The sequence below is a fragment of the Anopheles cruzii genome, chromosome 2 (genome assembly GCF_943734635.1).
Source record: "Anopheles cruzii chromosome 2, idAnoCruzAS_RS32_06, whole genome shotgun sequence".
Classification (NCBI taxonomy): domain Eukaryota; kingdom Metazoa; phylum Arthropoda; class Insecta; order Diptera; family Culicidae; genus Anopheles; species Anopheles cruzii.
Window position 1 is genome coordinate 60,186,890 of NC_069144.1, and position 20,304 is coordinate 60,207,193.

A 20,304-nucleotide genomic window follows, 5' to 3' on the forward strand; every position below is an offset into this window, starting at 1 on the left:
TTGCAGGTTCCTCTTGCCGCACGTACCGTATCGGCGCTGACGTGGGCCATCAATTGAGCTCAAGCAGGGCCCGGCCCGCCATGGTACGGCGCTCCAGAGAGCAGTACCAAGCGCACGCGATCACCGTTATGCGGCTGGCACCCAACGGAGGTAGTGGGGCGGAGAAATGTCTTAATTTATGCAGTCTGAATCTAGCCGAGGGTAGCACTGCGGACGGCGCCACGCGCAAGGAGGAATGTGAAGCACAAGCAAAACGGGGTCGACCGTCGCCGCCATTGCCGTGCATGGGAGAAGGCCTGTACTCCGTCGTGATAGAAAACGTTCTTCACCCTGACCTTGATGCTTGGTTGTTGGCATGGGCTGGTGAATGAATTGAGCAAATCCACGTGGCGTGGCGTAGCGGCCAGTTACGTTTATTTTCAGTTCAATCTCACAAATCCGATCGTTCGAAGAAACTTATCCGTTACTCTTCTCCATCAACATTGGTCGATAAACGGATAAAACCCGTACTAACTATAGGCACGAAACGATACAGATTTGCTCCGGTTGGGTCAACGCGTGTTTCAAAGTGATCTTTGACACGGACAAAAGCTGGATTCGCTTGCGTTTCAAACAGATCCTGCGGTGGTGAGATAAAGAAAACAAAACGGTATTCTTCGAACAGCCTCGGTACAAGTTTGTCTGGGACTTACGTAAACTTTGTAGCCCTTCACGACGGTGCTGTTGCTTAGGCCGACATCTTCCCGCAGATTCACCTTGATGGCGTACGGAGCTCCATCGGCCCGGCGGCTGACAAAAGCAACGACTTGCGTCAACTCGGATCCGATCTTCGGTAGAATCGGCCGTTTCCAAATCTGCACGAGAGTTTTTGTTAGAATCGATCGAGAGCTTCCCTTTCAAAAGTTGCGGTGCTTCACCTCTATTTTGTTGACCGTCTTTACAAGCCGTCCCTGCCGTCCAAGAGAGTCTTGGTTCGCCGCAATGATGGCTTTGTTCAGCAGCAGTTCTTTGATCTCCGGGGTGACACGAGATAGATCGTTCGATATGAGGAACGGAGCAGCAAGTAAGGTCCACACGGCAAGCTGAGATTTGCTTTGTGCGTAACTCAGTCCATAGTTGCCCAGAACCAGCTGCCGGAGGAACACTTTCAATGGCTTGTTTGCATGCCAATTAGATCAGTTGCCTTACCGTATCCGGATCGTTCCAATGGCCGGGTCCAGAGTGGGGTATGATTCGTTTTTGGTTATCAGAAAAATATTTCGTGATCTCCTCCACGGACTGGTGCGAATCCTCTATATCTCCCCAGTTGCGCCACATGTTACACGTTTCCTTTAGCTGCTCGTAGTCGGGCTGTTGAAAAGAGGCGGTAAAATGTGAAATTGATTACCTGCTTACATGCCGCTTACAATACTTACAATGATTCCGTTATACTCCTGATAAGCTGGCCACGAGCAGGAGTAAAGTATGGGCCGTCCCGTTTTGTTCATATACTCACCAAACTTGATGTAGTCTGTAATGAGAATCCAATCGGCGTTAACAAAGGCTTAACAAAGGATTCTTGTATCCTTACCATCAACCATAAGTTCCAAATCCGCGTAACAACCGTCAATTTTTATAAAGTCTACGCCCCAATCTGCGAACGTTTGTGCGTCGAGCTCAAAGAAACCCACCATTCCGGGGTATCCGGCGCAGGTCTTTGTTCCGATGTCTTGATAAATGCCAAATTTTAGACCACGTTCATGAATCTGTTACAGAGAGGGCAAAATCTCTTTGATTCTCCTGATGTACAAATGCTGCACCCGGTGCTTTCTCACATAATCAGCAAGGTGCTTTATGCCATTCGGAAAACGCTCCCGGTCCGGTTGCAGCACACCGTTCTCGTCACGTTCCTTTTCCATCCAGCAGTCATCAATATTAACGTACTCGTAGCCCGCGTCAAGGTATCCTTCCGATACCATTAGATCGGCCACCCGTTTGAAGAGTTGTTCACTGATGCACTCGTCCGGATACTTTTTGCAATCCGTAATGCACCGGTACCGCTCCCAGCTCATCCATCCCATCGGGGGTCGCGGGGCAAGGCCATTATCGAGCCCACGAATCATCACAGTAAAACTACCGACTAAAACGGCCAACAGCAAACCCCGAAACCAAGCGTAACCCATACTGGTCGTAGAGCACCAACGTGTAGAATTCAGAGACACAACCCACAACGATACTGGCATTCCCGACTTCCGTTTGGTTGCATTTTATACCAAGAACGAACCTACGCCTTAATCTAACCCAGTAAGACAGTTTTCTGTCTTTATCAACCATGTCCAGCTGTTGACTTTACCACTCAGACCATAAAACGCCCAGCAGGAGTCCGGCGCGATTGAACTTAGTACTCTGCTTTTGAAGTGTTCGGTATTTGATGACCCAAATTTGGTTGGTGCTCCAGTTAGCGGTGCACTCTACGTGTGGCTATGGAGTTACCTTTGAAGGCAAGGATTGCGTAACGAATACACGATTTACACCGGACAACTTAAGATTATCAATTGTTCCGGTGCGTAGGTAAGTTTCACAGGCAGGGCAACGATTTCTTGGCACGGAGAGGCCTTACGCACAACCTTGATCATTAAACGAAGATGTGCTGAGATCACCTCCATTTTTGGAGTGCGTATCGGATTGAAAGCTCATTATCTTCGACCTTGTTTTTCCTCTCACCATCGGTCGGTTGTGGTCAATCAAGGTACAAAAAAGTCTGCACTGTTCGTGGAAGTAATTAAGTTAATTATCTGTATGAAAACAGTACAAACTCGTGTCGGGAATAACCAATCTTGCGATCGAAAGCGTTATCTAGCGTTTGCCTCGCGATAGTATCGCAGCTTCTAACAAGATAGATACTGAAACAGAACTCAGATAAGATAAAATATAGAACTCGGATAGAACTCGAATCACGTAATACACACTCGTTATTGGTTCCGTTTCGTCTACGAACCAGATTAATTTGATATTGAAAACAAGAAAGGTAATCAAATTAGCTTTAACCTTCTTGCGAATCTAAGAGAAATCACATTCTACGATTATAAAATGACGCGCCTTGGAGCGCAAGTGCCACTCTATTGTTTAGCGGTTTTTTAGAACATTCAAATTTAGTGGCAAGATAGTAACTTACCCTTGTATCCATTTCAAGCCACTATCGCTCACGGCACCAAAATGAAAACAGTGCAAAAGAGATGAAAGAGAAGCGCGTTTTGCACTGCCGAGAGCGAGAGGGGCTCCCATTTGACAGCTGACGTTTTGACGTTTGTTTTTTTGTTTTTTTTGCGCGATGCGCGAGCAAGACGTCGCAAATCCGAAAGCAATCACGTGAATATATTTGTAATGGTGGAGAAGATCTGCTGCCTTCGGTTCTGCCTGCGAGCTGCTGCCTGATAGGACGATTGCGTATCCCGTGTCCGCGTTTTGTCGGAATTTTTGCAACCGCCGCGATTTCCGTGGCTCACTACGATCGTTTCGCTGCCTACGGAACTAGTTTGTGCAGCAGAAGTGCATCGTTTTCCGATTCGACAAGGTGAGTGTGCAGTAGGCGATGGCAAACAAGTTACTGCCTTTTTTGAAGGAAGTGAGATGTTTCTACGAAAAAGGAGGCCCTCCGATGGAAAACCTACTCATATAGATTCGGGCGTGCCTCAGTGAAAACCGACTGTGTGAAAAAGCATTTAGGAAGGTGGAAGGCACCCAAAACCAAATCGCGTGCCTTCGAGAGCCACCAAAGAACGGTGAAAATCGATAACGACCGCGAGCGAAACAAGATGTAAACCCTTCGTGAAAGGTTGTAGAACACGTTCGGCAAGTAATTTTAGGTGGCCAATGGTTTCGCCAGTAACCGAAACTCACGCATTGGCAAATATTCTGGCCCTCCTGTGCGTTACTTCGCTGTGGAAAAGAGGGATGTCATGTGATACCCAGATCAAAACAGCTGACCATTTTTCGCTCCCCACGCTCGCTCTCTCTTTCACTCACCCGGCAAAACGGGGTGCAACGGTCTCGTGCCTTGTGGCGGAGGCCGACAGAACCAAACAATCGGAGGCGCAGAACATTGCATAAGTGAGCTAGGAAAAGAAGAGCAAAAAGCGTCCCCAGCGAAAGGACACACGCAGGAAGGATGTGACCAACGGTGATGACACCTCGACTGGGCGGCCGACGGGGCGCCGTGTTATTGATTTTCGATTCGATTACGGCGGGAACGATTCATAACAATCCACGGCGCCAGCATTGTTTATTGGCGTTGGCGATGGGCATCTTCAATCGTTTAAGTTAAGCCAGTTATTCCCGGAGGAAATCAGAACTGTTTGGCGTGACCTGGACATCTGCGGTGTGGGAACATTCCAGTAACTCGCGCTTCGTTCGTTTCTTTGCAGAGCCCAATCAACTTAAGTGTCCACAATGTCCGAGTACTGGCTGATATCGGCACCGGGTGACAAAACATGTCAGCAAACCTTCGATACCATGAACCAGGCCACCAGGAACAATAACCTGTGTGAAAACTACAAGTTTCACATTCCGGATCTTAAGGTATGCCGGTCACGCGACACCCGAAGGCAGCTCGTTTTGGTAATTGATTTGCTCCTTTGCAGGTCGGAACCCTGGATCAGCTGGTCGGCCTGTCGGACGACCTCGGAAAGCTGGATGGGTTTGTCGAGACGACGACACGCAAGATCGCAAACTATCTGGGCGACGTGCTGGAGGATCAGCGCGATAAGCTGTTCGAGAATTTGGTCGCCAACAACAGTGAGTAGAAGCGTGACGATCGCCCCAACCGATCGTCGGTCACTTTCTTGTTTCATACTTCTCTGAGCCAGTATTCGCAATCCGATTTGTTTTGGCCGGCCTCCGGCAAGCATGTAGAAGTACGCAGAGCGCGCCTAAACTAATCAACCGATCAATTGTCGTTCCCAAGAGCACCGTCTTTCATAATTGCTACGCTGCACCTCTTTTGCTATTCGGGATGAAGTAATTGCAAAACTTCTCTTTTGTTTCGACCGTTTGAATGACTTGGTTTTATCCGACCGTAGCTTATCAGATTTAAGGGTGGTTTATCAGTTTTCGAGTATCCCTTTCCTGTCTTCTCTGAACACCTTGACACGTACATTGTTCACTAAAACCGAGTACCATGCCCACTGCTTCACTACCTTCACCAACTCACGAACCGCCGCACACACAAACGAACATATTTTGCAATTGACCGCCCGGACCGTGTTACGGTAAGGTATCCCAGACACTCCGGAAGGCCTATCGACGCCGTCAACTCCGCCCGGATCAGGTACATCGACCGATGACAACAGATACTCGTCGTCCCGGGAGGAAATGGGTGGACTTTCGCTAACGGACCGCCCAGATGGAACCTCAGGTTCTTCACGGCACGGCAGTCTTACAAACTCCTCGTCATCCGCATGTTTCCTAGACCGGGCCACGGTTTGCTCGTGTCCGATTCCATCAGCACCATCCTCTCCAAGTACCATGTCGGGTGGCAAAAGTAAACCTAGTGGCTCACGCAAAAAGGCTCGTAATGGCAACCGGAGCAGCACCAACCGGCTGGAACCACAGAGCGGGCTGCCGAGCCCGCGATCGCCTGACCTCGTCGGTGGTCACAGTGCGCCAGAAACGGACCACGAGCAGGGGTCCGGCTTTGAATGGCGATGGTTTCATAGGCGCAAACACTCGCATAAGTCCAGGTACCCAATCCTGCTATGTTTGGCACCCGTTTGGCCGTGAACCACACTCTCGATGTCCGCAGTCCTGTTATTTGATGTTAGTTAGTGTTTGTGTTCCGTTCGTTAGCGTTCTTCCGTGTCCAACCGTCCAAGGGGTCCTTAGTGTTGAGGTCTAAATTAAAAATTGAATCAGTCTGCCGTTTAGTTTTGGGTTTCAAACGGGTCACTGTTACAAAATCTACCTCATGGCCATGTTGCATTTACTTGTCGCTAGCAAAGATCATAACGTAGCCCACATTCCATCACGACACGATCACTTCATCGAATCGGCGTACCGTGGCTTTGTGTTTTTTCGTATTGCCGTAATTGTCTGGGGAAGGACCCACTTCCATCCAGTTCGATTCAATTTAAGGATAGTGATTACAAAATGTCCCCAGTGTGTGTGTGCCCTTTGTTTGGTGATCGTACCATTCCGTCCGTGTGTCCTAACCGTTGATCGTTACTTGTGCTGTCATGTCACACGAGCGCGAACGCATCGTCATTGTGCAGAAAGAGTCAATTCCTTGTTTCGATTCTCGTATGCCTTCCTTGTCCGTTTGATCGCGCGCACCCTGCCGCCGCCAGGAGTCGCTCATCCAGCCACCTCTCCGGTGGCAGTGGCGATGACTGCGTTGGTGACCACGGACACCACTTTGCAACTGGCGGTTCTCCCGTGACCAGCTGCTGCGGTGGTGGGTTGCGTGGAACCGGCCGTCGACACGATCATTCGCTCAGTTCCGATCAGGACGAGGCGGAAGCGGATGAAGCGTACGGTGGAACAGCGGCGGCACGCAATGGGTTGCATCCGTTGGCGTTACCTTCGTCCGTCGGCTGGCCAGCCCAACGGCAACACTCGGCATCACATCCACCACAGCCGACGGCCATCAATCCAGGTCAGGAACACCTGGGAGTGTCTTTTGTCTTTTGTTTCGCCAAAGAACACGCACACACTCACTGTCACGCTGTCACAGTTTCCGTAGTTGCGCGCTGTCCTTTTTAGTTTCGATTCTTAATCGGTTCACGCTATCCGCTACCCTCCGATAGTACACCACCGATCCCGTCGCTGTGTACTCTGTGTGTGTCCTGTCGAAGCATAGTTTTTTTTAATGTTGCACAACTATTCCAGCGTTTCCGGACAGAACCTTCTTCCGGTCGCGACCTGCACGTCACCGCGTCTTGTGTCCGACGTAGTTCCTCCACTCTGCTCTATCGCTCTGCTATTTCACCCGTTTTCTCTTTTTCTTATGCGTTTTTTTCCAGTTGTTAATCGTTTCAGGATCATCACTGCCGAGCAATATTGTGTTGTGTGTGTATTTTATCTTTCCATTTTCACAGAACTACAAACACTTTCACACACCCACCTGTACACTGGAGCAAACAGACACTCGTGATAAACATGGAACTAGTTCATTAGTTTGTCCAAGTTCTAGTCCCTCCACTTTTTCCTTTTTTTTGCATGAGTTTCCACTGTATTCCTTGTTTAGTTTCGTTTTCCCCCTTTTCTTGTTCAACACCTTCCAACTTTGTGTGCCAGATTCAAAATCCTTCTCCGTCTTGGCCTCAAAATGTTTAGAGCCCGCTCTTGATATCCTGTTTTTGCTCTTGTCCTGTTTTTTAGTGTAGCAATGTTGAAAGTCGAACACAATTGAACGATTTGATTACGTTTTGAACCGGCCCAAGCTTCTCTTCTTTATTCCAGTGATGTGTCGGTGCAAGGAATGCACAAACTTATTTCGTGCGTCTCGTTTGTCCCTCGCTTTTATGCTGTTTTTGCTCAAAAACGTTGCCGCTTCGTTGTTCTGTATATTTAGTAGAGCCATTTGGACCGTTTGAGTGGCCCCCCGGGAGAAGAGTCGAAGCATCAAACAGCACACACTGTTTAATGTACAATATTGTTTATATTGTCGGTTCATTTTGGTATTATGTTTTGAAACTTTCTGCGGCTTTAAAAAGAAGCACTCACCTAAATGGCAAAGACCTGCCTGCCTGCCCACCGCAGCACTAACGGAATGTTTTCTTTGTCTTTTATTCGCCACTCTGAATGGATGATCCGCCACTACAGCCGACCTGACGTCCTACATCATCCGCTTCCAGTGGGATCTGGCCAAGTACCCGACGAAGCAATCGCTCCGCAACATTGCCGACATCATCTCCAAGCAAGTCGGACAGATTGATGCCGATCTGAAGACGAAATCTGCCGCGTACAACAATCTGAAGGGCAATCTTCAGAACTTGGAGAAGAAGCAGTCGTAAGTAGATGAGTGACCATGGGAAATGCCCTCTCGATATGATCGATATACCCTCTCTCTCGCTCTCTCAGTGGTAGCCTGCTGACGCGCAACTTGGCCGATCTGGTGAAGAAGGAACACTTCATTCTCGATTCGGAGTACTTGACCACGCTGCTGGTGATCGTTCCGAAGTAAGTAAGGGTGAGGACACGGTAAATACAGAGAGACCCAGTTTAACGTTCCCCTGGCGTTCCTTAGGGCCAACATGAACGATTGGAACGCGCACTATGAGAAGATCACCGACATGATCGTGCCGCGCTCGTCGCAGACGATCACTCAGGATTCGGACTACGCCCTGTGCTCGGTGACGCTGTTCAAGAAGGTGGTCGATGAGTTCAAACTACACGCCCGTGAGCGCAAGTTTGTTGTGCGTGAGTTCGTGTACAACGAGGAGGAACTGGCGGCCGGCAAGAACGAAATCACCAAGCTGGTCACCGATAAGAAGAAGCAGTTTGTAAGTGGCCAATGGGACGGCGCATCTGCGCATGCTTACTCACGACTATTCGATCGATTTAGGGTCCACTGGTCAGATGGTTGAAGGTCAACTTTAGCGAGTGCTTCTGCGCCTGGGTTCACGTGAAGGCGCTGAGGGTTTTCGTCGAGTCGGTGCTGAGGTAAGGGGATTGGGTTGTTTTCGGTCAAACGCGTCCGTTTGTTACTCCCAGTTCTCCGCTTCAGATACGGTTTGCCGGTCAACTTCCAAGCCATCCTCATCCATCCGAACAAGAAGAGCACAAAGCGTCTGCGGGACGTACTGCAGCAGCTATACGGCCATCTGGACGGTTCGGCAGGATCCTCGGGGGGAAATGCTGACGTAGGTTTAGAATCGATAGCGGCCGTTTGTTTTCACCGCAATAAACCTTTTCTCCGGTATTACAGAATGTCGACATTCCTGGACTGGGCTTTGGACAATCGGAATACTTTCCCTACGTGTACTACAAACTGAACATCGACATGGTCGATACGAAGGTTTAAGGTGAGCGCGGCCACAAGTGCGTACTTTTAGGTGTAGGCGTGTCGAATGAACTACGGACTACGTACGGCTGGACTGCCACGGGAAGCTGCCAACCAATAGAAGTCAGATTTCCAGCACCGTAGAGCGCAAACAACCACCATCCCGAAAAAGGCTATCAAACTTTATGATTTCGCGCCACAATCGGGGTCGAATGATTTAAGTACCCCGGTTTTTGTTTTGTTACGCCATTGGCCACGCAGAAAACCTTTTCTTTTGCTGGCAGTCACACTTCCTTCCCATTGCTCCCAAAGGGCGACCCGATCGATCATGGCTGGTGTGTTAAATTGTTGAATACTTAGTTTCGTTAATCATTTTAGCATTATTTGTTTTACTTTTTTGATGTGACATTAAGCGCAAAATGGAAAACTAGAAAAGAAACACCAGGCCACCGGGCGGCACAAAAACCATAATACCCTCATACGCAGAGACGGAAACAATCGGAAGCAAAAGGACCCTGATATCGTTGGCTGGTTTGGTGCGGCGACGGCGGACACTAACATCGGGACGATCCGCCGAATCCGTTCGTCCTCAAGTTTGCTTCCGATTGTCCGTTGTGCGTGTGATTACAATCGAAACCGCAACCCGTATTAACGTGTCGCCAACATCCGTTCATCCATCCCAATCATCTGCAAGATCAGATTATCATATTTTCCGTATGGAGAAACGTGTGAGTGTGTGTGTCAATTCTTTTCGGGGACAGTAAGGATGGCCACTTTATTATTTCCGTTAGAAAATCGTTGATCCACCGGGCGTACCCGAACCAACGCGGGCATAAATAGTTGATGTATAGTGTAAGAAAAGTTTATCCAACACCGTTAAGTGATGATGATGATCGGATTCATATAACTGTCCCTATGGAGTTCTCCAGGGGACTGAGGGGGACATTCATCGTTACGCACGCAATTTGTTACTTGTCTGTGTGCAAACATTCTATTTAGTGTACGTGGGGAGGCGGCAAACTGCACACGGCGGTCCCTATTCCAAATCAGCATAATTATTCGTGTAAGAAGGCGCCACTCGGAGCGCCGGTCCAGCAGTTTCGGAAACAATCGTCCTACACAGTCCTATGTTATGTTTTTTTTTCGTGTAAATAAACCGTAGTTCCCGATGGAAAATCTAGAGAGGAACGCGGGGAAGCAACTCGCCGAGGTGTGGAGTTGTGGATTGATGGAACAGTTACAAATAATACCGATCGATGATGGCCGCTAACGACGAATGATGATGATAGGAACATTCCAAGCGAAGCAAAGTATTTCGAATCGTTTTGTGTTATTGTAGAGTAGACGTGAAAGAAACCTTTTGGCCAATTTTATTGACTTTCGACAGAGCACTTGCATAGAGATTCAACGCTGTGGCCATGCTGGCACCTTCGTTTTGTTAGTAGTAAACGCTAATGGTTTTATGGAACGGAATGTGTTCCAGTTCCTTAGCGTGCTTACGGCGATAGTCCCACAGGAAGTGGTCCAACAGGATGGCATTGACGCAGCTCGGTGCAATGTCCAGCTGGTGTGCGATCAGTTTCTCACGCACCAACGCCTTCAGCTGCTCGACGATGTAAATCGATGCGCCCCGTATTTCGACCTCCTCGCGGCACCCGTTTTCCAGTAGTTTGTCTTCTCGCAGCACCGCCATCAACCGCTCGTCGTAGGAAAGGGTTCCGAAGTGGATCAAAACCTGAGGGACCCGATAGTCGGCAAACATCGTGATGGCGTCGATATCCGTGAACCGGCCCAATCCTTCACCCCGGAAGCAGGACCACAGATCGCCCACCAAAATTTGGGCCCGTTTGTAAATCGAAACACGTGTCTTGGTGACTTCCGGCCCCTCACCAACCTCCAGGGTGGCCTCATCACGGAAGCAAGGGAAATCGGACACGATGCGCTGCAGAAGTGCCACGGCGGAACCGTTGCAGGATCGAACAAGGTTTTCAAACTTTCCCCCGTACCGCTCCAGTAGCACGTGGCCAACTTCATGGAGACAGCGGACACGCTCCTCCAGTAACGGTGCCTTCGTGGTCGCGTCGTCGGACCGCAGAATCCCCTCAAGCTGTTCGAGCGTGATGGTGGAATAGAAAGCCGGATTCGTCACGTCGATGTCCTCGCGCATGGCCCGATTAATCGCGGCACAGAGCGCAAAGTAGCCCGTTTCGCCTTCGACCGTCCACTTGGTGGCAACCTTGCCAGGTGTCCAGAAGCAAAAGTTGAGCGTATCGATGAGGAATATCCAATCGACCGCCTTCGGATCCTTCGCCGTCGGGTGGTGCTGGTGCTGGGAGAAATTGTCCACGCTGATCTCCTTCTCCCGGATGCCTTGGATAACGCGATCGGCCAATTTTTCGATCGCTTCGTCATGAACTTTCACGTACCGTGCGTTCTTCACGATTAGCTCGCCTGATTCGGCCGGTTGCAACATTTTGGAGGACAATTTACGCAGGGTATGAAGCGACCGATGAAAGAGAATTGTTCTGACCACCACGTTACCGATTGAAATGCGCGCGCTCAGCATCTGGCGTTGTTTACCATTTGTTTCGATATCCGTCGTTTGACATTCGATATCCGCTATCGTTTATATCGAGGAGTTTGAGAATACAATTCGGATACCGTGGTCCATCCGTGAGGACGCAGATTACGCAAAATTTAGTAGACATTCATAAAAAGTGGGACGTGTGCTATACGGTTTGGATCTCACTGTATTTCATCTAACGGATACACGCTACTCAATGCCTAACTTTTGCTTGATGAGGAACTCTGGCAATCGCCTTCCTTTCCAGAACCGCGGCAGTGGGGTGGTCTTTGCCAGGCGCAGCTTCTCGGCCACGTACGCTTCGGCCGAAAACTTTTCTGCCGCCTTTATTTGGTTGATCAGTTCCGCCTGGAACAGTTTCTCCTTCCTTAGTTCCCGTCTTTGACGAACCTACGGACATTTTAAAGCTTAGCTTAGTTCGTCGCCCTGCAACGCCGGCTTCGATCAGTGCTTACCTTCAGCCACTCGAACTTCATTCGCTTTCGGAGCTTTTTTAGCTTATGCTTGCGCATTTTACGCCTCCGGATCACGATGAGACGAGCGGCCTGCTTTCCACCGTCGTCCGGCTGCACGATACCCGTGGGAAGGTCAAGTGACGGGACAGTGTTTAGATTATCGCCAATCGGTTCCCCTGTGCCCGGCCGTTGGATCGGGTTTTCTATGATCCGCGAAACCAGCGGAATGTCGATGATTTCTTTCAAAGGGAGCAGCGGATTGCGCCGTACGCCGTTGCCAATCTCGAGTCCTCCCATCGTAGGTGGCCGTAGCTGTTGTGATGGCAGTTGAGGTAGCGCGAACCGTTCCGGGACATTTAATCCATTCGGCGATCTAGCGGCTCTCGGAGTGGCGACTAATGGCAAAACACCATTCGGCGATCGTTCCACGGTGAGTGTGATTCGGCTGAAGCTACGAGCGAGGGAAGCGACCCCTGTTTGGAGCAGGAACAGAAGAATTAATATTAACTGTCCTCTGCAAGCTCTAGCCGTAGATGCGTTGAATGCGCTTATACCTTGAATATGCCGATGGTGGAACATGTTTAGTGACCATCAACAACTTTTCTGTCCGGTCGATTATACAATGTTTTGGAAATCTTTCTCCGCCAGCTGTCAGCTGTTTGGCAGCCGAAGTGCCTAGTGATTGTGATCAGTGTTGGCAGGGCTGAGTAGGCTAAGAATCTCTTTATGAATATTAAACGAAATCATCTTTATTTGGTTCTTTTAAAGCCTTTTAATGGATCTTTGTGTTAAATTATTTTTTTAATTAAAATCTATTCGTAGCAATTCAGCACGCTTCAATCATGGGGCGCCTCCATCAGTCCTCCATTTGTCTTTTAATTTGCAATTATTTGATATTCCCAACTCATTTACCTTCCTTCATTCAACATTCGTGTGAACCACAATGATTGACTATTTACTTACCCGTATTGAAATTAGGAACTTGTATCGGTAACTGCGCATGTGCTGCACAGCTGGCGTGTTTCCGCCTTTCGCCGGTGAGTCGTTGCACTCGGAACGGAACACAACAAACGCAAACCTCTGCCGGAACAGTATTAAACTCGAAGCCCCGGTTTTTGATTTCGACAAAGTTCCTACTTCCCTAAAATCTTGCCAAAATGCTCTCGTCAGCCCGTTTTCTGCGTGTTCTCGTCGTCGGCTCACTGGTAGCGACCGCGTGTGCCGCGGACGCTGATAAAGTTGTGTTCCAGTTTCCGGAGTACGATTACAAGGAAACCAGCAAGAATGTAAGCGAGGTCAATCGATTCGTTTAGGAAAGGTAGCAACTTCATTCGCCCCCCTTTCCGTAGGAAATCACCTTCCGAGAGTTTGAATCGGCCTGCGACCAACGGTGTGCCGGATTCGATGGAATCGAGCGAACGAGATGCGTCCGGGAGTGTGTGTCACCGTCCTGCTATCAGGAGATTTATAAATTCGATGAGGTATATCCAGAATTAAGCAACGTTCGAGACACTGGTCAAATGACGAGCATTTCTTTTAGCTCGAGGAAGGAGAAATCGATGTGCGACTGAACTCGTTCCGTGCCTGCTTCATGCAACGCCTGCATCGGAACCGAGGCTAGGACCAGGGACACTCGCCGGCCGGATAGAACAGAAACAGTATTCAAAATTCAACGTTGGTCTCAATCAGTAATGATGGTTCACTTAGTTCAGTATTCAATCAAGTTGTGAAAGAATCAATCAATTCGTTTTGTTTTTTTTCTCAATAAATAGTCACCGCAACGGTCAGTATTCGGATGTAGATTGACGAAACGCTCCAGGTTTTACTCCATCAAATCCATAATTTCTTCTTTATTTCTCAATAGTAGGAGTGACCGGAATCACTGAATGAAAACTACAAAGCATTTCTACGAAGCGAAATAAAAAAAGGGATGAAGAAACGTAAAGCATAATGAGGCAGGCAAACCATAAGACGGCTGGCCGGTGGACTATAAATGAGTGTTCTCGTCGGCGCGTGTAGAAAGAATGACGCCAAACCTTAAGCGATGTTGAAAAAATAAGTTAATCCGTTTGCTGGGGGGGTCACTGGGTGGAAAGTGGTTTGAAGGCAATGACTATGAATGATGCCTGCAATTTGGTTGCAATCGGGACACACACTTCACACTAAAATGGCACAACGACTTCTTCTCGCAATCTCTTTTGCTTTCCCTCTTTTATCCTGCACCTGCCGGTACGCGGGCACGGGTTCCCCATCACGGGTTCACGGGTTGTTCCTGAGGCTCTCGAAAAACTCAATACTACTCTTGAGATGGCCCGGCAGAAGAACGGGACTGCTGGGCCGCTCCGGCGATGTGTGGCCATTGTCACCATCGTTACCGGTCGATTCCACCACCACCTCCTCCTGCTGGCCCACCTTGTGGTCGTCGGTAACGTTAGTCCTGTTGGCAAACAAACGGAAACGGTAGTAACGGATGATCGATCCGATCAGTTCTCGCTCGGTGGCGGTTCTCCTATCTACGCAACGCTACAACTACAACAAGCATAACAACTACGGGTACACGTGCAACATATAGAGGAGTAGTACTACTGGAGGATCACCGATCACTAAGAGGCTACGTTAGTTCTAGGCGCTACTGCCGGAGGTACGCTCCGCTCGCGTTCAACCGATCGACGACGTACTTATGCTCACGGATCTGCTTCGAGAGGCTGCGGGCCGTTATGCTGTGGCCGGGCGCCATCGGGTAGTAGGTCGACTGCCGGTACGCTTCCAGGTTGATCTTCCGGATCTCGCGGATCTCGTCCCGCACCGCTATGCTGCTGGTGCTGCAGTACTGTCGCTGGCCTTTCGTGCACGGCATACCCGTTTTCTCGTCGATCGTGACCGTCTCTTCGCTCAGCATGTCCGAAGACTGGCGCAGAAAATCCTACGCAGGGGAAGGAAGAAAGCGGTCAGCATCGGCCATTGGGAAAGGACCGGCAATGACAACAAAACATGCTTCTAGACTACAGTACGGGTGGGGTAGTGGGTTACAATGAGGGGCATTCTGTTTGAAGATCGTGTTGGAAGATCGTGTGTTCTGTTTGGAGTGCTGTACTGTATGATCCTCTACATTCCTTTGCATGCGTGCCTTTCTATCCGTGTGCGGAATGAGCCGGTTCGAGACTAGCCTCGGGTTATTTACAATGGACAATGAAACGCTAGGTTTGTTTCTGATTCCGGAAACCGTGGCCGTTTGGCCGTGTGCTGGACGATGAGTTGTTACGTGAGCACATTCAAACACACATGAGGTACACACGGACATGGGAGTGGTTAGACGAAAGCACACTGCTTTCCAGTGACACTGTACATTACCTTTCTAAGTTTGACCTATGCCACATCATCATCATCATCATCATCAACATCATTATAAATCAACCACGTCACAAATCAAAAAAGGGGATTTAAAAGAAGAGAGAAGATAAAAACATCAGAACCTCACACAGCTACAGCTACAAACGAACGATGGGCAATGGAGGTCGAGAGGTCAACTCCAACTTGCCACCGTTCGGTCAGACTTTCGCCACTAAAGAACTCAGAAGTAGTGTCCGCCTCTCGCGCGGGCGATCATACTCACTCGAGGCTTGTACAGTGGTTTGGGCGGCAACGACGAGACATCGCTCGTACTTCCGCTGTAGCACTTTGCCAGTTCCTTCACCGACGGCAGCACGTCGATCACGTCCTTTTCGATGATCGAGAACTCACTTCCGCACGGCGTGCGTGAGGCGGGAAATTCGAGGTGCAGTGACGAGTGCATCGCGTTCGGTGCATTCTCCGTTGCACTCGCCGTCAGGTTGTTGTTGCTACCGGTGAAGCTGAGCTTCCGCTTGGGGGCGAAGAATTTGATCGTTTCCGGTGACAGGGGTTTCACCACCACCTGGACCGGCCGAAGGAACGTTCTCTCTTCCTGCGGAGGCTCTTGTGGTGGTGGCGTGATCGTTTGGGACTGGGTGTTCGGTTCGTTTTGACTAGCGGCCGGTTGCTGTTGAGGCAGTATCCTAAGAATGGTATCGCCCTCTTCGCCACCCTCCGGTTCTGGGGGGGCCGGGTCCCGCGGGAGTGCCTGTACGACTCCGGAGCGGATTACTTTGGCCTCGCCCGTCGTCAGATCGTAGATGCGCGTCACGTCCGAGTCTTCGCTGTACGTGAGGCTGTCGAAGTCCTGCCGGGGCGAGGTGACGCTCTGCTCGGATGACGTGCTCACCAGGGACCTCATTTCCGATTCCGGCTCTAGTGGTAGCAGAAACATTTCACGCGCCACCGCGCTGAGGTAGTTTGCTTTGGGACTTTTCTGGTGTTGGCCTGCATCTGGAGCTGTGTCCTGGAGGAAGGAGCTATCCGTTTTGCTGGGTGCTGCTTCGTCGAGGCTGCGCCCAAGCAGGAGGGACTGCAAGTTGACGAGAGAAGCGGATTAGAGAAGATCGCAAGAGCCCAGCACTTCCGCACGGGTGCTACATCTATAAGGTTACGATTAATTAGTATCAGCCACGGTGCGCTCACGGTGTGTGTTAACATTGTTACTGCTTAGCGTAACCTCCACAGATCCACCACAAGTTCGGGCGAGGAATCGAGGAATCAGAAATCCAACCGAGAGAGAAAGTAATCAAAATTTCAATGTCTTGCCATTTTCCATGATTCCTTGACACTCTGGCGTTCGGGCCCTCGGCTGCGTTAGTAGTATTAGGTGGCCGCTGGACACTTTCGCAACTAAGAGACCCCAAAATACTGGGACGCACATGGATTCTTTTTCGATATGTTGGATGGTTGTTTAGGCTACGGATGAGGTGGCTAATGAGCGCTATGAGGATGCCCCGCAGTGATGATACCGTGGCCGCTTAGTGTAGCAATGGATGCGTGTACGCCTTTCGCTGGCCCTAACCTATGCTTTTCCGACACCCCCTTGGACATATGATTCTACGGTACGGGACACATTGACTATCACCAGCAGGACATTAGACTAAGCTCGTGGTTAACGGTTGCACCCTTCGACTAAACTTAGACCCAGGAGTTTGTGTGTGCAAACCGACAAGGCACAGACATAGAACTTGAGACACTGAACGTAAACTTACCCCCCGGTAACCGGGCAGTGGGGATTGCAAACTGTTCCTACACTCTTTTTCTGATCCCGTTTCCGTCGGTCAGGATCGAGGTTGTCTCTTTGAGGGTCTCTCGGAGGGAATGTGTCAGTGTGGTCTAGCAGAGTGTGTGTTTGTGTCCTCCGTTACCTACTGAAAGAAGAAACTACCGTCCCTACATCGCCTGCGTATGAACTCGGATGGGACATCCAACAGAGCGCAAACAACCGACCCAACATACCGAACCGAAGCACGCCACAGACAAGACGAACACCTTGGGGGTCCTTGAACATGTGTGATGTATTCATTGTGTGATGGAGAGTGTAAAATTATGGATCTTATTTCACGGCGCGATTCTAGGCTCAAAGCCGAAATTGGGCTGGGGACCCTATCTTATGCATTAAATAACGTTCCGTTCCGTTTCCGGTTAAAATGCCCACACGGTGCGTGAGCTTTGGTTTCATTGGCACAGGTAACAGGCGCTGCTGGGGGCGCTCTTCCCTTCTACTGCACGGCCTCGGCTACGGCTCATTTGTTTAAGCTCGAACGATGGCTTTCGGTTCGCCGGATAGCGGAAAAGTTGGAAAACTGTTCGATCCGACTCTTGACGCTGGCGCTGCGGCGCAAGGTGCAGAGATCGGTGAACACCGTTTCGACCACCGGCCCCGAGCGTACGATCTCCTTCGAGGCGATCGACCGATCGCCCGGCCTACCGACGACCCGGGAGGTTCGCAGCTGCGCGGTTTGAGACCCCTCTTCGGCACCGCCGCCATCGGATGGACCGGCCAACGATTCGTCGAAGATCGGATTGAGCACAAACTGACGCGTGGTCGCATGGCGTGCCCGGAAGCTGTCGCGCTTGTAATCGCTGTGCAGCGTTTCCTGTTCAAACTGGGCAATAATGTGTGGCGGAATGTCGACCCCGGTCGTGTCGCTACCGGCGGCCGACGGAGTTTTCGTTTGGTAGCCCAAATCGACCGAAACCGCACGGTGCCCGACCCCGACCGCACCCGCGGGACGGTCGTCTGCCGGCGGAAGGCTCCTGTTCGAGCGCAGCGAAGCCGTCCGGCCGACGGATGGACGCTCGGCGTTCAAAAACCGGTCCATGATGTAGGAATGCTGGTAGTAGGTTTGATCACTCACTTTCTCGTCATCGGTACTGTGCGCCGGACCGGGCTGCACGAGGCCGAGCGTTTGCTTGACCGTTCCGCCACCGCCCATTCGCAGACGCTCCGGATCGTTGATGTAATACTCGCGGCCGATCCTACAATAGGGTGATCACGATTTGATTAGCACGGCAGACCCTCGGCAGACGAAGATCGCAACTGCGTGCTTACTTCTTCTTTTCCGATAAGGCACTCCCATTCACCGGTTGCGGGGCGCTGGCCTCGTGTTTGGTCGGTAAGTCACCAACCGGCGGCCCGCCGGGAGGATCGTCATCGCAGATGATGGCGTCCGATGGAGCTTCCTTGCGCACCAACCGATCGATCTCGATCATGCTGGAGGGCCGGGTTTTCTCCGACAGGCGGCGCTGTAGTGCATCCGGTGAGTAGGGATTGTTGGCGATCGGTTTCGCGTTGCGCCACTTAAGGTGCTCCCGCTCGGCGATCGATCCTAAAAAGAAAGACGCATTGTAGACACGCACTAAGCTGGTAGTAGGGTGCGTTCCCGGATTACCTGGTATCAACGTATCCGGCTCATCATGCTCGTCGCAAGGCTCCTCGGGCCCTTGGGTTTCTTCCTGGGTAGTAGTGATGGACCCATTTGCCGGTTCTTTTTGTGCTGGAATAATCGAACAATCAGCTTCGGTTTGGGTTGGTTTCCCGGCTTCGGGAGACTGAGAGACTTGGTTCTCGGCGCAATCGCCATTCGAGGGGTTAGTGTCAGTGTTTGGGCTGGTGCAGGTTTGATCCGTGATGTTAGTTGGCATGCAGGTGTTAATGGCGGAAGAAGACGTGGTGAGAAGTGGTGATGAAAGTGAGGGAAGCTCTGTGTCACTAAACGGCATGCTGGTGTCCTCGATCTTCGACTCCGACTGGGACTCGATTGAAGCATCCAGCATCAGCTCGGGCTCGTCAGCGGTTAAGGGAAATGTCGTCATCGCTGGTGGTTCTTCGGTTGACGTTCCATTCCCTACGGCGACGGTATGATGCGAAGGTTCCGGAGAGGAAACGTGCAAAGCTCTCGGGTAGCTATCCATGTCCATCCGGGTTTCGGGTAGGGCCTGCGTTTGCTCTTCCATGGGAACCGCTTCTTGAACGTGCTCGATGTTACTGTACTCTGTTACCGGTTTGAGAATGGTAGGAGTCGGGTCTATCGTTTCACCGGGCATCGAATTGTCCCAGCATCCCGTGGCCTCAGTATCGGCAGTTCCGTTCGGTGCCTCAACGATTTCCCATTGTTCTGTAGGATCTTCCGGATCGAGTTCGATCGCATCCTCCGGATGGAGGATGCCCTTCAGTTCCTCACAGTACGCTCTCATTTGCTGCGTCACGATTGCGATTTTTGAAGGTCCTTCCGGGCTGGGAACGTTTTCGAACGTAACCAGATCGGGGTGCATCGTTATTCGCGACGAGCTCGCTACATCCCTCTCGAACGGATCGTAATCCGGTGTTAGTGTTAGCTTGGGGTCTTCTAGTGAGTCTGGTTGTCCAGAGAATTCTATCTCTTCCTGGTCACGCAGATAGATCGCTACACTGGGAGCTGGGCCAGCATGCGGAGCAAAGGCATCTTCAGGGGGAGTTTCGTCGTCGGCAAGCTGCAGATTACTTTCATCTTCATCGAAGGACTCCATCATGGTGAGACTGTTGTTGGTCGCTTCGGACACCGTCCGGTACTCGCTGTTGTCCTGGTCCACCTGGAAACTATTCGAACGGGACCACATGTCTCCCTGCGCTGTGTGCACCGATTGTATCGACTCATGGTCATCGATCGACTGGAAGGGATTGAACGATCGATCCTCTTCCATGATGCGCCCCAACAGGGTGTCCATTTCGGGTGGGCATCCCACGGAATCTTCTCCCTGATCCAGCAGTGCCATCGGTGGCAGCTCCTCACAGATGGAGGCCAGCGGTGAGTTGGTCATACGATCGAACACGTCCGTGATGGTCATCATGATCGGGTGGGGCGATAAGATCTGTGGCACCGGCGATCTTGGCGGTGTGAGCGATTGAAGCA

General features: G+C 50.6%; 6 protein-coding genes across 7 annotated transcripts in view; 2 read left to right on the plus strand and 4 right to left on the minus strand.

The window, feature by feature from the left end:
- Nucleotides 1–463: 463 nt before the first annotated feature.
- On the minus strand, nt 464–2,162 carry LOC128267155 (alpha-N-acetylgalactosaminidase). The gene is made up of 7 exons (XM_053003943.1): nt 1,815–2,162; nt 1,571–1,745; nt 1,416–1,510; nt 1,189–1,350; nt 918–1,130; nt 693–854; nt 464–619 (listed from the first exon to the last, which is right to left on the minus strand). Exons 1-7 carry the CDS (start codon nt 2,160–2,162, stop codon nt 464–466), a joined length of 1,311 nt encoding a protein of 436 aa, XP_052859903.1.
- A 1,210-nt stretch (nt 2,163–3,372) lies between these two features.
- On the plus strand, nt 3,373–10,290 carry LOC128268368 (V-type proton ATPase subunit C). The gene is made up of 9 exons (XM_053005435.1): nt 3,373–3,553; nt 4,404–4,557; nt 4,620–4,773; nt 7,798–7,984; nt 8,056–8,154; nt 8,222–8,477; nt 8,540–8,637; nt 8,702–8,837; nt 8,903–10,290. Exons 2-9 carry the CDS (start codon nt 4,429–4,431, stop codon nt 8,996–8,998), a joined length of 1,155 nt encoding a protein of 384 aa, XP_052861395.1. The 5' UTR covers nt 3,373–3,553; nt 4,404–4,428; the 3' UTR covers nt 8,999–10,290.
- Nucleotides 10,291–10,415: 125 nt separating this feature from the next.
- LOC128267156 (queuosine salvage protein) lies at nt 10,416–11,543 on the minus strand. The gene has a single exon (XM_053003944.1). The coding sequence runs from the start codon at nt 11,541–11,543 to the stop codon at nt 10,416–10,418; it is 1,128 nt and encodes a 375-aa protein (XP_052859904.1).
- Nucleotides 11,544–11,725: 182 nt separating this feature from the next.
- On the minus strand, nt 11,726–12,595 carry LOC128268076 (uncharacterized). Its single transcript, XM_053005086.1, has 3 exons — nt 12,571–12,595; nt 12,017–12,489; nt 11,726–11,951 (listed from the first exon to the last, which is right to left on the minus strand). Exons 1-3 carry the CDS (start codon nt 12,593–12,595, stop codon nt 11,751–11,753), a joined length of 699 nt encoding a protein of 232 aa, XP_052861046.1. The 3' UTR covers nt 11,726–11,750.
- A 578-nt stretch (nt 12,596–13,173) lies between these two features.
- LOC128267157 (uncharacterized) lies at nt 13,174–13,820 on the plus strand. The gene is made up of 3 exons (XM_053003946.1): nt 13,174–13,302; nt 13,366–13,497; nt 13,557–13,820. Exons 1-3 carry the CDS (start codon nt 13,174–13,176, stop codon nt 13,635–13,637), a joined length of 342 nt encoding a protein of 113 aa, XP_052859906.1. The 3' UTR covers nt 13,638–13,820.
- A 37-nt stretch (nt 13,821–13,857) lies between these two features.
- LOC128269308 (uncharacterized) overlaps nt 13,858–20,304 on the minus strand; it is a 28,794-nt gene continuing 22,347 nt past the window's right edge. For both annotated transcript variants that reach the window (XM_053006741.1, XM_053006742.1), the window contains 7 exons: nt 18,805–18,909; nt 18,465–18,741; nt 18,271–18,391; nt 15,630–16,439; nt 15,368–15,382; nt 14,695–14,939; nt 13,858–14,453 (listed from right to left, as the gene is read on the minus strand). In XM_053006741.1, the coding sequence (XP_052862701.1) occupies nt 14,276–14,453; nt 14,695–14,939; nt 15,368–15,382; nt 15,630–16,439; nt 18,271–18,391; nt 18,465–18,741; nt 18,805–18,909 (1,751 nt within the window). In that variant the 3' untranslated portion in view covers nt 13,858–14,275. The remainder of the gene's footprint in view (nt 14,454–14,694; nt 14,940–15,367; nt 15,383–15,629; nt 16,440–18,270; nt 18,392–18,464; nt 18,742–18,804; nt 18,910–20,304) is intronic.